Source organism: Macaca fascicularis, chromosome 16 (assembly GCF_037993035.2).
Source record: "Macaca fascicularis isolate 582-1 chromosome 16, T2T-MFA8v1.1".
NCBI classification, from domain to species: domain Eukaryota; kingdom Metazoa; phylum Chordata; class Mammalia; order Primates; family Cercopithecidae; genus Macaca; species Macaca fascicularis.
The window spans coordinates 86,645,336-86,662,490 of NC_088390.1; the positions used below are offsets into that span (position 1 = coordinate 86,645,336).

Here is a 17,155-nt window from a genome sequence, read left to right on the forward strand (position 1 = left end):
CAGAGGTTGCTGTGAGCCGAGATCGTGCCACTGCACTCAAACCTGGGTGACAGAGCAAGACTCTGTCTCAGGAAAAAAAAAAAGAATGTTTCCTCAGACTTGGACACAGCACACGGGCCTGCACCAACCCTCTGCCTTGCTGTCTGCACCCTGAGCCCCCAGTTGGGTGCTGCTGAAGAAGTGGCCTCCTGATCACCGCAGGTCCACCCACAGGGCAGGGTGGTGCACCTCTCACCTGTGCGTGCTTGGGTGCCCGGGACACAGCTGGCACCCACAGATCCCGTGCTTGGACACACACACTAGGGACCTGGTGGACAGGCCTCGGCCTCCTGCGTGCTCACTGCCGTCTCTCCCCACAGTACGGCCTCTACTCTGCCTTCGTGGGCTGCTTCGTCTATTTCTTCCTGGGCACCTCCCGGGATGTGACTCTGGGACCCACCGCCATTATGTCCCTCCTGGTCTCCTTCTACACCTTCCACGAGCCTGCCTATGCTGTGCTGCTGGCCTTCCTGTCCGGCTGCATCCAGCTGGCCATGGGGGTCCTGCATTTGGGTGAGGCTCTACCTTCTTGCCAAGGGGATGCCTTTGACCTCAGCATTTCCTTGTTTGCATTTCAAGGTCTATCCCCATGTGTGTCGTGGGGGTGTGTGTGTGTGTGTGTGTCGTGGGGGTGTGGGTGTGTGTGTGTGTCGTGGGGGTGTGGGTGTGTGTGTGTCGTGGGGGTGTGGGGGTGTGTGTGTGTGTCATGGGGGTGTGGGTATGTATGTATGAGTATAGTGTGGGTGCGGGTGTGTGTTTTGGTGTGTAGGTGGGTGGGTGGTAGAGGGGGTGGGACGCTTGGCCTTTAGTCTACTCTTTTCTGCTTAGAGGCCAGGACACTCTGGAGAAGTGCCTGTGGCCTCAGACCCCAGTTTCCCTTTTCTGCTCTCCAAGAACAGCCAAGCAGGGTGTGTTACCCCCAGTCCGTAGCTGCAGTGTCTGCTCCCCAATCCCACCTGTGCCGCCTCCCCCAGCTCACATCGCCCCTCATCCTCAGGGACTGGGTGGAGCTGGGACCAGCTCAGTGTCCCCAGCTCACATCTCCCCTCATCCTCTGGGACTGGGTGGAGCTGGGACCAGCTTGGTGTTCCCTCTTGGCCGGCCAGGGTTCCTGCTGGACTTCATTTCCTGCCCCGTCATCAAAGGCTTCACCTCTGCCGCTACAGTCACCATCGGCTTTGGACAGATCAAGGTAGGCACAGTGCCCACCCAGGACACTGCTCTTTGGCTGCTGCTTGTTGGCTCAGGGATAGCGGGAGCAGAACCGAGGCCAGTCCTGACCCCTGTGGTCAGTGGACGTCTTGCTGTTTCAGGTTGTCCTCTGTGGGTTAAGAAGCACGCGGTGCTCTCACGGGTCCCCTGTTAATAAATGACCCCCCGGGAGGGATGTTGCGTGATGGTTGGATTTTACAGCGGGTAACTTGGGGGCCGGTAATTCCATCCCCCTGCTCTTGCCCGAGTTTCTGTGCCAGTGTGCTTGGCTGGCTCTGTGACGTGGCTCTGTTCTCCCTGCACTGGGCACATCCAGCAGGCCCCACCGGTCACGGGCACGCTGCTAGAATTTCTACAAGCAAATTATTTACCCATGCTGATTTAGCTAGATGGTTTCGTTCTGTGCCTTTTTCCCCCCTGGTTTCTATTTAATATTTCTTAAATGCCATGCATTTTATATTTCCTTTTAAAACATCTATAAGAAGCTCTAAAGTCAGTCATCAGCTGAGGGTGTAATTTATTCTCTTTTTGCTGGGTTGTAAGTTCTTCGAGGGCAGGAACTGTCCTTCTCCCAGCCATGGCCGCCCAGCACTGGGCTTTTGCAGTAGGGGGGTGCTCAGTTGGGTGTGTGTGAAGTAAGCCCAATTCCACAGATGGGGCTGTGTGGCCCTCATGACAGACTGGGGTCACATGCTGCCTCCTGACCCTGTGTCACTGCCAGGCTCTGCTCCAGGCTAGCCTGAGACAGTCTTCCCTGATGGAGGCACCATGAGAAGACCAAGGACAGGAGAATGTGTGTGTGAGTGTGTGTGTGTGTGTGAGTGTGTGTGTGTGAGAGTGTGAGTGTGAGAGTGTGTGAATGTGAGTGTGAGAGTGTGAGAGTATGTGAGAGTGTGTATGTGTGTGTGGTTGAGTGTGTGTATGTGAGTGTGAAAGTGTGAGTGTGAGAGTGTATGTGAGAGGGTGTGAGTGTGTGCAAGTGTGAGTGTGAGAGTGTATGTGAGAGGGTGTGTGAGTGTGTGAAAGTGTGAGTGTGTGAATGTGTGAGAGTGCATATGTGAGAGTGTGCGTATGTGAGAGTGCGTGTGTGATTGGACACTTTTTGCACTCTTGCTACGTGCAAGGCGCTGGGCGAGACACTCTCCGTGTGTAATTCTCAGCACACCCCTGGGAGGTAGGTGCGTCATTATTTCCATTTTAGAGAGGAGGGACCAACTTAGGTGTGGGTGAGTGTGATTTGTACGTTATCTACACACATCTCTCAGGGTTAGCTTGGCAAATGCTGTTTCAGGGCATGGTTGGTTCTTTATTCTGGAAACATCGTTTTTGGTATCAAGAATGTTCTTTTTAGGATCGCAGTGAGAGTGGAGAGTGCCTTGTTCAGGCCTTCATACTTGGCAACTCTAGCCCTGCCCAGGCACTCTGCAGCCATCTGGGGGGAGGGCGTCCCCTGACATGCTCAGGACAGAAGCCCCTACCCCAGCAGTCCCAGAGTCCACCCACCAGGATGTCCTAACCCCACCCACCGTGTGCGCAGCCGTTTAGGGCAGGGTCCTTGAGCCTGTGACCCTGGGAGCCGGGGCCTCGACTTTCCCCTCTGACTCCTGTCGGGTCTCAGGCGACGTAAAGAACTAAATAAAGCACAAGCTGTGCCTGCACTGTAGATCCCAGCTACGTGGGAGGCCGAGGTGGGAGGATCACTGAAGCCCAGGAGTTCAAATCCAGCCTGGGCCACAGAGCAAGCAAGACCCCCCCCACCCCGCCAAAGAAAAAACACTAAACTGAAACACAGGATGGAGTGCCTTCCCCCGCCCAGGACCCCTGAGAGCTGGCATCATGGTGGGAGATTCCTGCCTGGCTGAGGATTCCCCAGCCCAGCTTCTTGAAGCCTCTGGGAGCCCTCCACATCTGTGCGCCGCGAAGATTCCGCAGCGGCAGGGCTGGGGGGTGGTGGGGCACCTAGTAATGGAGGCATTCTCAAGCCAGTGGCAGCAAGGGTCTACATTGCAGGGGGCCTGGTCACCAAGCTGCCTCGAGCCAATGGGGGGCGGGGCTGGGCAGCCTATGGCCCCTGGCCATCAAGCTGTAGAACCGGGCTCCCTGCTATGGGGTCACCTACACTGTTTTTTATGAGAAAAGTAATTTAGAGAAACATATCACTGACCCAGTAATTGTGAAGTACTGTGTCCCCCGAGGGTAGCTTTGATCTCCTGCCCTAGGGGGCATTGGGAGTGGGCAGATGGACCCCTGAGCCCCTAAGATGGGCCCCGGGAATGAGGGTCTGGGATGGGGGTTGTGGGGCAGGTGGGCGGGGAGCTGGGGCCAGATGGCCTTGGTTTGGGGGCAGGGCCTCTGATCAGCATCTCTGTGTTTGGACAGAACCTGCTGGGACTACAGAACATCCCCAGGCAGTTCTTCCTGCAGGTGTACCACACCTTCCTCAGGATCGCAGAGACCAGGTACCCTGGGCTTTGTTCCTCCCTCCTATAAGGAAGCTCCTCCTCCCACACCTCCTCTGCCAGCCCCCACCTCAGTTTCCACGGCTGGTGGCTGCTCAGACAGGGGTCCCCAGAGCAGCCCCTCAGCAGCACCTGCGAGCTGGCAAGAAATGAGACTCTCAGCCATTTTCAGACCTGCCTGTCAGAGCCACTGTTTTAACAGGAGGCCCATGGTCTGTGTGCAGGGGAGAATTCAAGAAGCTCTGCTCTGGGGAGCCGAGAGGCAGTGTTCCTCTCTCCACAAAGCTTTCTTGGGGGACAGGAATGGGAAGAGGCTGGGTAAAGAAAAAGAAGGCAGCGTGTCTCTCCTGGGTTGTGATTTGTGAAGGAAGAGGACACAGGGCATGGGGCAGCTAACACAGACAGAACGCAGTTGCTGCAGGGACGGCAGGTGAGGCTGTGATGAGAGATGAGGAGACCCAAGCACTTCCCTCAGGTGGTTTAAAGAACCTCTGATGGCCGGGCACCCGGGCACAGTGGCTCGTGCCTATAATCCCAGCACTTTGGGAAGCCCAGGCAGACAGATCACCTTAGGTCAGGAGTTCAAGACCAGCCTGGTCAACATGGTGAAACTCCATCTCTACTAAAAATACAAAAATTAGTTGGATGTGGTGGTGCACGCCTGTAGTCCCAGCTACTCGGGAGGCTGAGGCAGGAGGATCACTTGAACCCAGGAGGGTGGAGGTTGCAGTGAGCTGAGATCACAGTACTGCACTCCAGCCTGGGTGATAGAGCGAGACTCCATCTCCAAAAAAAGCCTCCGATGAGGGGTACCTCCCTGCCAGACCATCCAGCGGGAAGGCGGGATACCTCTCTACCTCTCTGGGTGGAAGGGACTGGAGGAGGAAGTGATCTGGGGGAGCTGTAGAGATGGCTGCCCGGTGCTGTGGCCTGGAGGGAGTGGGGGCGATCCTGGACCATCTTCCCCTCCCCTCTGACCTGCTGCCAAAGCTTCCCAGCGGCTGAACCCAGCTGGAGGCCAGTGGGTTCCTTACCCTTCAGAGGCGCCAGTGGTCAGGGGTTGGCCGGATGGGGGAGCAGTGATTATGGAGCCTGACCAGTTAGAGAACATCACAGACTGTCAGAGGGAAAAGGGGCCTTACTGACTGTTTATTCTTAAGCCTTCTAGAATGTCTAGAGCAGGGTGTCCAATCTTTTGGCTTCCCTGGGCCACACAGGAAGAACTGTCTTGGGCTGCACATAAAATACACTAATGATAGCTGATAAGCTGGAAAAAAGAATCACCTAAATAACTCATCATGTTTTTTTTTTTTTTTTTTTTGAGATGGAGTCTGGCTCTGTTGCCCAGGCTGGAGTGCAGTGGCCGGATCTCAGCTCACTGCAAGCCCCGCCTCCCGGGTTCACGCCATTCTCCTGCCTCAGCCTCCCGAGTAGCTGGGAGTACAGGCGCCCGCCACCTCGCCCGGCTAATTTTTTTTGTATATTAGTAGAGACGGGGTTTCACCGTGTTAGCCAGGATGGTCTCGATCTCCTGAACTCGTGATCCGCCCGTCTCGGCCTCCCAAAGTGCTGGGATTACAGGCTTGAGCCACCGCGCCCGGCCAACTCATCATGTTTTAAGAAAGTTTACAAATTTGTGTTGGGCCACGTTCAGAACTCTCCCAGACTGCACATGGCCCGCAGGCTGTGGGTGTGGCAGACTCGTTCTAGTTCTAGAGCCACCTGCAGAGAGCTGCTCAGGCTGGTCCCGTTCCTTGTGGTCACTCAGCAGATCCTGAGCCACAGACTTGAGTCCCAGAGAGCTTCGGGAGTGAAAATGTGAGCACGTCACCCCGCCGCCATCGTGACCCAGGCCTCTCCACTGCCCGTCCTGCACAAGCCTATGCACACTGAATTTTGAATTGAATTTTGAAGTAGAACAGGGATGTATATAGCTTAAGAGAAAACATCTCAGCCTAGCCTGTGCTTAGTCTTGCCGAGTAGCTTGCTAAGGTTCCTGAGCTTTAGTTAAGTGTCTGTGAAACAGCAAAAATATTGAAAATGATTTATTCCCGGCCGGGCGCGGTGGCTCAAGCCTGTAATCCCAGCACTTTGGGAGGCCGAGGCGGGCGGATCACAAGGTCAGGAGATCGAGACCACAGTGAAACCCCGTCTCTACTAAAAATACAAAAAATTAGCCGGGCGCGGTGGCGGGCGCCTGTAGTCCCAGCTACTCAGGAGGCTGAGGCAGGAGAATGGCGTGAACCCAGGAGGCGGAGCTTGCAGTGAGCCGAGATCGCGCCACTGCACTCCAGCCTGGGCAACAGCGTGAGACTCCGTCTCAAAAAAAAAAAAAAAAAAAAAAAAAAAAAAAAAAAAGATTTATTCCCTTAAGCCTTGAAACTCGCTGTCGTCTGGGGCCAGCCTGGGCATTGGGCCTCCCCTGGGAGCTTCTTGGCACCTCCCAGCTTAAGCAGCATCAGGACGCTGGAGTCAACAGGAGGCCTGGGCCAAGCTGGGTGGTGACCAGTCCTCTGCCTGTCCACAGGGTAGGTGATGCCGTCCTGGGGCTGGTCTGCATGCTGCTGCTGCTGGTGCTGAAGCTGATGCGGGACCACATGCCTCCCGTCCACCCTGAGATGCCCCTTGGTGTGCGGCTCAGCCACGGGCTGGTCTGGTCTGCCACGACAGGTGAGGGACCTCTGGCTGACATCGTATGCAACCTTGGCTGCAGGTTGGGGTCACTTGGGGAGTCCTGACTCCCACTCCTAGAGAGTCTCATGTCATTGGTCTGGGTGTAACTTGAGCATTGGGACATATGAAACACCACACCAAACTCTGGGACATGTTATTTGATTGATTGATTGATTGAGACGGAGTTTCGCTCTGTCACCCAGGCTGGAGTACAATGGTGTGATCTTGGCTCACTGCAACCTCCGCCTCCCAGGTTCATGTGATTCTCCTGCCTCAGCCTCCTGAGTAGCTGGGATTACAGGCGCATGCCACCACGCCCGACTGATTTTTGTATTTTTAGTAGAGATGGGGTTTTACCATGTTGACCATGCTGGTCTCAAACTCCTGACCTCAAGTGATCTGCCCACCTCGGCCTCCCAAAGTGCTGGGATTACAGGCATGAGCCACCGCCCCTGACCCAAACTCTGGGACATTTAAAACTCCGAACCAAACTCGGTGGGTTCTGATGCAGCCAGAGCTGAGAACTGACGCACAGCCAGAGCTGAGAACTGGCCAGCTCTGGTAGTTCTTACCCTGAAGCACTTTTGCCCCCTGGTGACATTTGGCAATGTTGGGAAACATTTTTGGTGGATACCACTGGGCAAGGCAGTTGCTGGCAACTAGTGAGGAGAGGCCAGGAATGCCACTCAACCCCTGACAGTACACAGGCTTCCACAGCAAACAGTGATCTGGCCCAAAATGTCAGTGGTGCCAAGGTGGAGAAACCCAGTCTACTGGCCATTCCTGGGGAGAGAAAGCAAATTCCACAGAGACCAACAGGCTCTGTTTGAATTGTGCAACTTGCTGGGGTCCAGCTTCAGCTTCAGGGGTGGAGGCTGCAGGCTGAGCCACAGATAACCAAGGGTCCTCTGAGAAAGGGGTGGTGAGGGCTGCATTGTGGGAGGAGCAGCAGGGCTGTCAGCAGGTGAAGGACCGCCCTGGGGGAGGTGGAAGCCTCTATATCAGTACATCCAAGATGGGCACAGGTCCCCTGGCTGAGCACCAGGCAGGGAGGCCCAGAGAGGAGGGCACACCCAGGAAGGTCAGGAAGTCTAGGTGACTCCGAACCTTCTCAGAGCTGAGGGGACAGATTAAGCTCAGAACAGCCCGAGCTTGGCCTTGCTGTTGGGGGGCTGCAAAATCCAACAGCCATAGGAGAGAGAGGGTGGCTGGATTTAGTTCTTGAGTCACTTCCTCCTGCCCAGGCTGGTCGGCTCCCTGTGGTCTCTCCCTGGATCCTGTTCAGCAGACTTGAGGCCGTGGTGAACACTGAGAGCCTCGTAGGGTGCAGAGGACACTGGGTTTAGAGTGGAGATGTCCAGCTTCCAGTCCCAGCCTGGCCTGGGCTTAGACTTGCAGAGTAGCTTCCGAAGTTCCTGAGCTTTAGTTCAGTTGTCCATGAAATAGTGAAAACGCTTTGTTACCTTATTATTATTATTATTATTATTAGTAGTAGTAGTAGTAGTATTTGGAGATGGTGTCTCACTCTGTTGCCCAGGCTGGAGTGCAATGGCGTGATCTTGGCTCACTGCAACCTGCCTTCTGGTTTCAAGCGATTGTGCCCCCTTAGCCTCGCAATTAACTGGGATTACAGGCGTGCACCACCATCTTACCAGGCTAATTTTTGTATTTTTAGTAGAGACGGGATTTCACCATGTTGGCCGGGCTGGTCTCGAACTCCTGACCTCAAGTGATCTGCCCACCTCGGCCTCCCAAAATGCTGAGATTACAGGCCTCAGCCACTGCTCCCGGCCTATGCTTCGTTGTCTTAAACCTTGAGACTCAGAGTGTGGCCTGGGACCAGCAGCCTGGGCACTAGGCATCTCCTGGGAGCTTACTGGAAAGGCAGGATCTCAGGCCCCACCCCAGATGTCCGAATCAGAATCTGTATTATTCAGCGCATGCCCAGATCACCTTAGAAGTCAGAGTTTGGAAGCTGGGCATGGTGGCTCACGCCTGTAATCCCGGCACTTTGGGACACTGAGGGAGGCAGATCACCTGAGGTCAGGAGTTCGAAACCGGCTTGGCCAACATGACGAAACCCTGTCTCTACTAAAAATACAAAAATTAGCCAGATGTGGTGGCGTGTGCTTGTGATCCCAGCTACTCAGGAGGTTGAGGCAGGAGAATCGCTTGAACCGGGAGGCAGAGGTTATAGTGAGCCAAGATTGCACCACTGCACTCCAGCCTGGCAACAGAGCGAGACTCCGTCTCAAAAAAAAAAAAAAAAAAAAAAAAAATAGAAGTCAAAGTTTTGGAACTGCTTAGAGACCCCATGTTTCTTAGAGACTTGTTTCGTATTACTTTATGAGATGGTGAGTCAGGTGCGACCACAAGGGGAGACCGAGAAAGGCTCAGGAAGAAAACCAGTTTATTGTACTCACAGGTCCTAGAGACAGGAGGCACAGCATGCCATGTAGGGCCATGTCAGAGGACACCAGGGTGGCCAGGAGGAGAAGCCAAAGCTGTGGTTTAGGCCACAGCCTTTATTGAGGTTTTCAAGATAAAGGCAAGGTGAAGAAAGGTGACCAGCTTAGGACTGGCAGTTGGAGGAATTTTGGTGGGCTTCAGGCGTAAGGCAGAAAAATCTTGCCTCCTGGGGTGCAGGCCAGGCAGGTGGAGGAAGGATGGCTCCCGAGGGGTTAGCTGGCATATCGGAGACATACTTAGGGCTGCTTTTGTCTCTAAGACTTGCCTAACCCTGAAGGCAGTCTCTCCACAGCCAGAAAAGTCTTGTAAGATGTCAAAACGTTGTAATGTACAGAAACTTGAGAAACATTGACAGTGTAGGGTTGACAGTGTAGGGCTGCCGTCTCCTTTCTCCCAGTGTGTGTAGCATTGTCCTGGGGAAACTACTTAAAAAGCTTTTGATTCTTACAACAGCTTTGAGGATGAATTTATTTTCTCCATTTTGTCAATGAGGAAAGTGAGCCTCTGAAAGATGAAAAATAAAACAGAACTTCTCAAGGCCACATGGCTGGGAAGAGGCAGAACAAGGATTTCACCCGAGTCATCTGCCTTTTTTTCTGAATGGTCTGTCTAGAAGTGTATCAATTTTAGTGATCGTCTCAAATAACTAACTTTTGGTTTCATTGATCTCCCTTTTGCTTGTGTTTTCTAGTTCATTGGTTTCTGCTTGGGGCTTTATTATTTCCTTTCTTCTATTTATTTTGAGTTAATTTTTTTTTTTCAAAAAAATGTTTTTTTCAATTTTTTTTTTTTTTTTTTTGAGGCAGAGTTTTGCTCTTGGCCCCCAGGTTGGAGTGCAATGGTGTGATCTCAGCTCACTGCAACCTCCACCTCCTGGGTTCAAGTGATTCTCCTGCTTCAGCCTCCTGAGTAGCTGGGATTACTGGCATATGCCACCATTCCTAGCTAATTTTTTGTATTTTTAGTAGAAATGGGGTTTCACCATATTGGCCAGGCTGGTCTCGAACTCCTGACCTCAGGTGATCCACCCACCTTGGCCTCCCAAAGTACTGGGATTATAGGCATGAGCCACCGTGCCCGGCCTCTTTTTCAGATTCTTAAGGTGGAAGCCTAGGTCTTTGATTTGAGACCTTTCTTCTTTTCTAATATAGTTGTTTAAATGCTATAAATTTCACTCCTAGCACTACTTCGTTTGCATCCCACAATTTTGATATATATGCTGTTTTTCAATTTTCATTCAGTTCTAAATACTTTCTGATTTCCATTTTGACTTCCCCTTTGACCTGTGGATTATTTAGAAGTAGATTATATGATTTTTCCTTTGAACCATGGGAGTTATTTAGTTTCCAAATAGTTGGGAATTTTCCAATTAGTACTTTGCCATTGATTTCTAATTGAGTTCCATTGTGATAAGAAAACATACTTTGTGATTTAAATTGTTTTCCTTTATTGAGAGTTGTATTATGGTCCTGAATATGGTCTATCTTAGTGAATGTTCTGTGTGCACTTGAGAAATAATGTTTTCTGCCATTATTGGGTGGAATGTTCTGTAAATGTCAGGTCTAATTGGTTGTCTCAGACTACTATATTCTTGCTGATTTTCTTTCTATTTGTTCTGTTGCTTATCAAAAGAAGAATGTTGAATAACTTCAGCTATAGCTATGACTTTGTCTATTTTCCTTTCTCAGTTATCAGTTATTGTTTCATATATGTTGAAGCTCTGTTTTTTAGTATATAAACATACAGAATTATAATTTTCTCTTGGAATGTTACTCTTTTTTTCTGGGCAATATTCTCTGCCCTGAAATCTACTTTGATACTCAGAGAGCTACTCCAGCTTTCTTTTGATTAGTATTAGCATATCTTTTCCCATCTTTTTACTTTTTTTTTTTTTTTGAGACAGAATCTCTCTCTGTTGCCCAGGCTGGAGTGCAATGGCGTGATCTTGGCTCACTGCAACCTCCACCTCCCAGGTTCAAGCAATTCTTGTGCCTCAGCCTCCCAAGTAGCTGGGATTACAGGCTTGCACCACCAAGCCCAGCTAATTTTTGTATTTTTAGTAGTGATGAGGTTTCACCATGTTGGCCAGCCTGGTCTCAAATTCTTGGCCTCAAGTGATCCACCTGCCATGGCCTCCCAAAGTGCTGGGCCACCACACCCAGCCTCATATCTTTTTACTTTTAACGTATTTAATTAATTTGTGTTCTTGTGTTTAATGGTATGTTTTGTAGGCAGCATATAGATGGGATTTGTTTTTAATCTGATCATCTCTGCCTTTTAATTGGAATGTTATGCCATTTATATTTAATGTCATTATTGGTATGTTTGACTTTAGATCTACCATATTGCTGTTTGTTTCCTCTTTGTCTCATTTGTTCTTTGTTCCCTTTTCCCCCTCTTTCTACCTCTATTGATTATTTTTTATGATTCCATTTTATGTCCTTTATTGGCTGATTAGCTGTAACTGCTATATTTAGTTTTTGTTTCTAAGTGGCTGCTTTAAGGGTTGTGGTAAACATCTTTATCTTGCTACAGTATACATTAAACTTCAACTTCATGTGACATAAGAACCTTATAGCAGGCCAGGTGCAGTGGCTCACACCTGTAATCCTAGCACTTTGGGAGGCTGAGGGAGGCGGATTGTCTAGCTCAGGAGTTCAAGACCAGCCTGGGGAACATGGCAAAACCCCATCTCTACCTAAAATACAAAAAATTAGCCAGGCATGGTGGTGCATGCCTGTAATCCCAGCTGCTGGGGAGGCTGAGGTGGGAGAATCGCTTGAACCTGGGAGGCAGAGATTGCAGTGAGCCAAGATCCATCACTGAAGCTGCAAACTCCTGGGCTCAAGTAATCCTCCTGCCTCAGCCTCCTGAGTAGCTTGGTCTACAGGCATGCATCACCACATTTGGCTAATTAAAAAAAATTTTTTTTGTAGAAACGGTCTATGTTGCTCAGGCTGGTCAAAGATTCTGGGCCTCAAGTGATGCTCCTGCCTCAGCCAACCAAAGTGCTGAGATTGCAGGCGTGAGCTACCATTCCCTGCAGGAACAAAGTCTTTTATATTTATCCATGTAGTAACTGTTTCTGGTGCCCTTAATTCCTTTGTACAAATCCAGATTTCCATCTGGTATCATTTTCCTTCTACCTGAAGGACTTTATTTTTTTTTCTGTTGCAGGCCTGTTGGTGATTAACTCTTTCAGCTTTTTCTTTCTTTCTTTCTTCCTTCCTTTTTTTTTTTTTTTATTTTTATTTTAAGAGACAGGATTCTGTCACCCAGGCTGGAATGCAGTGGCGCAATTACAGTTCACTGCATCCTTAAACTCCTAGATTCAAGCAATCCTCCTGCCTCAGCCTCCTGAGTAGCTGGGACTATAGATGTGCATCACCTCGCCTGGATACTTTTTTATTTTTACTTTTTGTAGAGATGGTGTCTTCCTACATTGCCCAGGCTGGTCTCTTAACTCCTGGGCTCATGGGATCCTCCCACCTTGGCTTCCAGAGTGTTGGGATTACAGGTGTGAGCCACTACTCCTGGTCTTCTTTCAACTTTTGACTTTTGTGTGTCTGAAAGTCTATTTTGCCTTCATTTTTCAAAGATAGTTTTGCTGGTGATAGAATTCTTGACTTTTTTTTTTCAATACTTTAAAAAAAAATTATTATTATTTTTTTATTTTGAGACGGTGTCTTGCTGTGTCACCCAGGCTGGAGTGCAGTGGCATGATCTTGGCTCACTGCAATCTCTGCCTCCTAGGTTCAAGCAATTTTCCTGTCTCAGCTTCCCAAGTAGATGGAATTACAGGCACATGCCACCATGCCCGGCTAATTTTTGCAGACGCCCATACCTGTATTTCAGGCACCTTGAAGCTGTTCCCACAGCTCACTTGTGATTTTTAGTCTTTTCCATTGTGTGTTTCCTGTTGGATAGTTTCTACTGCTACATTTTAGTCTTTTTTTTTCTGTAATGTCTCCATTGTTGTTAATTGTATCAAGTGCTTCTTCCATCTCAGACACTGTGGTTTTCATTGCTAGAAATCCAATTTGAATCTTTTTTTTCTTTTTCTTTTCTTTTCTTTCTTTCTTTTTTTTTTTTAAGATGGAATTTCGCTCTGTCGCCCAGGCTGGAGTGCAATGGCGCAATCTCGGCTCACTGCAACCTCTGCCTCCCGGGTTCAAGTCATTCTCCTGCCTCAGCCTCCCAAGTAGCTGGGATTACAGGCACCCGCCACCACGCCTGGCTAATTTTTTGTATCTTTAGTAGAGACGGAGCTTCACCTTGTTGGCTGGGCCAGTCTCGAATTCCTGACCTCAGGTGATCCACCTGCCTCAGCCTCCGAAACTGCTGGGATTACAGGCGTGAGCTACCATGCCCAGCCTCAATTTGAATCTTTTAAAATGTATTTTGTACATCTTTACTTAACAGTTGCAATCTTTCCTCTCTTTTTTTGTTTTTTAAGTATATGGAATTTGGTTACAGTTATTCTTTTAATGTCCTATTAACTATTTTAATTCTTTTTTTTTTTTTTTGAGACGGAGTCTTGCTCTGTCGCCCAGGCTGGAGTGCAGTGGCCGGATCTCGGCTCACTGCAAGCTCTGCCTCCCGGGTTCACGCCATTCTCCTGCCTCAGCCTCCCGAGTAGCTGGGACTACAGGCGCCCGCCACCTCGCCCGGCTAGTTTTTTATGTTTTTTAGTAGAGACGAGGTTTCACCGTGTTAGCCAGGATGGTCTCGATCTCCTGACCTCGTGATTCACCCGTCTCGGCCTCCCAAAGTGCTGGAATTACAGGCTTGAGCCACCGCGCCCGGCCTATTTTAATTCTTTTAATATCCTTTCACATTACATTTGGTTACAGTTCCTCTTTTAATGTCTGGTTAATTCTGTCATCTTTAACTATGTTACTTTTGGGTCTTTTTTTCATTTTCATTTTTATTTTTTGAGACAGGGTCTCACTGTGTCACCTGGGCTAGAGTACAGTGGCATGATCATGGTTCACTGCAGCCTCAACCTCCCAGGCTCAAGTGATCATCCCACCTCAGTCCCCCAAGTAGCTGAGACTACAGGCGTATGCCACCGTGCTCAACTAATTTTTTATTTTTTGTACAGATAGTGTCTCACTAATTTGCTCAGACTGTCCTCAAACTCCGGGGCCCAAGCGATCCTCCTGTCTTGGCCTCCCAAAGTGTTGGGATTACAGGCATGGGCCACTGCACCCAGCCATATTTTCCTGCTTCTTTGTATGCCTAGTAATTTTTGTTTGCATGGATGCTAGACTTGGTGAGTTTGAGGTTATTGCATGCTGGATATTTTTGTATTCTATAAATCTTCTTGAGCTTTGTTCTGGGATATAGTTAAGTTACTTAGGACAGTTTGATCCATTTAGGATCTTACTTTTAAGCTTTGTGAGCTGGACCAGAGCCGTGTTAATTCTAGGGCAAGCCTAATCTGGCCCACCACTTGATTTTGTAAATAAAGTTTTATTGGAAAGTCACTCCCATTCATTTACTTTGTCAATGTCAACTTTTATGCAGTAATAACAGACTTGAGTAGTTGCACCAGAGACTTTATGGCCCACAAAGCAGAAGGTTTTTAGTATTTAGTCCTTTACAGAAAAAATTTGCCAACCCCAGGCCTTGGGCTAATCTTCTCCACTGCTGAGGTAAAACCCTCAGGAGTCCGTGATGCTCCATGGATTATGAGGGTTTTTCACTCTGGTGTGAGTCCCTGGGATTGTCCCTTGTAACCCTCTTCCCCACTGTGGATTTGGGTCTTTTTCGCCCCACTTTGCCTCAACCAGTTCTCTGCTGCACACCTGAGGGCACCTCTGCAGATCTCTGAGCTCTGTCTCTGGCCGCCTTCTCTGCTCCTGTGACCTTGCTATCAGCTCCAGCTGCAGGCCTCCTCAGACTCCCTCCCAGCATTGCCCCCTGAACTCAGGGAGACCCCTGGGTTCTGCTCGGGGGTCCCCTCCATGCACATAGGGACCATCAGGGAAACCACAGGCAGCCGGCGGGGCAGTGACAGACTCACCTCCCTCGTTTCCCGGTGGCCGTCATGCCCGCTGTCCCGTGTCTTAGTGGCCATCATGCCCACTGTCCCGCATCTTGGAGGCCGTTGTTTGGGGAAGGGGGGTACATCTGGCTTCTTCCTCCCTTGTGCTTTGAGGTGGATGTGCCCTGGGCACCTGATTTCAGAGAGTCTTTGCCAGGGTGCACGACATCCAGTCACCTGGAGCTTGGCAGCAGGTGGCATGTGCACCTGTCTGCAGCGTGCAGCTCTGCCATCCCACCTGCTCATGCTGCCACATAGCACTTGTGCCTGTGCTATGTTTCCCAGAGTGCAGAGTGAGGACTGTGGCCCAGCGGGGACCTCTTCTGCCGCTGGGGTGTCTGCCCCAATAATCTGGAGGCAGCCGCGCTACCCCACGCTTGCCAGGAGCAGGGTCCTGGACGCACCTCTCCTTCTCTCCTAGCTCGCAACGCCCTGGTGGTCTCCTTCGCGGCCCTGGTTGCATACTCCTTCGAGGTGACTGGATACCAGCCTTTCATCCTAACAGGGGAGACAGCTGAGGGGCTCCCTCCAGTCCGAACCCCGCCCTTCTCAGTGACCACAGCCAATGGGACGATCTCCTTCACCGAGATGGTGCAGGTGGGCAGAGCCGGGAGCCAGGATGGTGTGGCCGAGGCTGCAGTGGCCCGTGGCCTGTTCCCTACCCTGATGCGTCTGCTGGGTGCCAGGGGGTCTGAGGTCAGTTGGGACAGCTGAGTCCTCAGGAAGGGACATCTCCGTCATTAAAGAATCCCAGGTCGGACGCAGGCTCAGTGAGCTCAGGGATGTCACGTTTGTGTTCCGGGGTGCTTCTCCTGTTTTGGACTCCAGCTGAGGATGAATTTGCTGTGTTCCTCCCAGCACCTGGTGCCTCTTCAGACAAGGAGGCGCCTCCTGCAGCTGACAAGCACTTGCTCCTGTTACCTGTGGGGAGGTGTGGCTCCTTGCTGCCTTCATGGGACACTGCTGGGTCCTACACCTTAGGAAGGCCACTCACCATCCCTCTCTCCTCTCTCAGGACATGGGGGCTGGGCTGGCCGTGGTGCCCCTGATGGGCCTCCTGGAGAGCGTTGCGGTGGCCAAAGCCTTCGGTAAGACACCTGTCACCCACGCCCCAGGCCTCCCAGTGCGCCGGCTGGGCTAGGCCTGCCTGCTTTCTAGCTTGCTTTTATCGGTTACTAGTGTTAGAAATTTGAATTCGTAATACATGCTCATGATAGATATATACATATTATGTACATATGATAAAACTGGATCTATAACGAGACATCGCCCTCCCACCCCATGGTGTGTTGGTGAGTGTCGTAACAGCCTCTGCTCTTCGTGGAAAGAAAAGGTTTTGCTTCGTGGCCCTTGCCGATGTCGATGGTGTAAATGCTACTGTCTGATTTTGAGGTCACATCGCTGAACGGGGAGTTTGCACATGGAGCTGGGTTGAGATCTACATGAACAACCATATTCTATGGCATCTCCACCATGTAGATACAGTGGGTGCAAATAACCTCATCAGCAGTAGCCAAATGCCAAATACATTAGGAAGTGATGAGTTTTAAGTATTATCTTTGGGCCAGGCATAGTGGCTCATGCCTGTAATCCCAACACTTTGGGAGGCCAAGACGGGAGGCTCGCTTGAGTTCAGGAGTTTGAAACCCACCTAGGCAACATAATGAGACCTTGTTTCTATTAAAAATAAAAATTAGCCGGGCATGGAGCACACCTGTGGTACCAGCTGCTTGGGAGACTGAGGCAGGAGGATCACTTGAGCCCAGGAGGTCAAGGTGGCATTGAGCTGTGATAGTGCCACTGCACTCCAGCCTGGGCAGCAGAACAAGATCCTGTATTATCTGTTTAGTTGAAAGTTTTGACCGGGCGCGGTGGCTCACGCCTGTAATCCTAGCACTTTGGGAGGCTGAGGCAGGCGGATCACGAGGTCAGGAGATCAAGACCATCCTGGCTAACACGGTGAAACCCCGTCTCTACTAAAAATACAAAAAAATTAGCTGGGCGTAGTGGCGGGCGCCTGTAGTCCCAGCTACTCTGGAGGCTGAGGCAGGAGTATCTCTTGAACCTGGGAGGCAGAGGTTACGATGAGCCAAGATCACTCCACTGCACTCCAGCCTGGGTGACAGAGCAAGACTCCATCTAAAAAAATAATAATAATAAAATAAAATGTTTTTCTTATTATAAAAAGTGTTGTAATCCCAACACTTTGGGAGGCCTAGGCAGGAGGATCGCTTGAGCTCAGGAGTTTGAAACC

At 50.5% G+C, this 17,155-nt stretch overlaps 1 protein-coding gene across 24 annotated transcripts in view; it reads left to right on the forward strand.

The window, feature by feature from the left end:
- SLC26A11 (solute carrier family 26 member 11) overlaps positions 1 to 17,155 on the forward strand; it is a 31,884-nt gene that overhangs the window by 1,748 nt on the left and 12,981 nt on the right. For 17 of the 24 annotated variants that reach the window (XR_012426313.1, XR_012426308.1, XR_012426314.1 and 14 more), the window contains 6 exons: positions 360 to 552; positions 1,146 to 1,231; positions 3,631 to 3,710; positions 6,238 to 6,380; positions 15,323 to 15,498; positions 15,917 to 15,989. Coding sequence is in view for 16 of the 24 variants with exons in the window: in XM_074020837.1 (XP_073876938.1) it covers positions 360 to 552; positions 1,146 to 1,231; positions 3,631 to 3,710; positions 6,238 to 6,380; positions 15,323 to 15,498; positions 15,917 to 15,989 (751 nt within the window). In the remaining 8 variants the exon portion in view is untranslated. Of the gene's footprint in view, positions 1 to 359; positions 553 to 867; positions 948 to 1,145; positions 1,232 to 3,630; positions 3,711 to 6,237; positions 6,381 to 15,322; positions 15,499 to 15,916; positions 15,990 to 17,155 lie in introns of all 24 variants that reach the window. The other 7 variants (XM_074020844.1, XM_074020842.1, XM_074020843.1 and 4 more) reach the window with 3 other exon arrangements.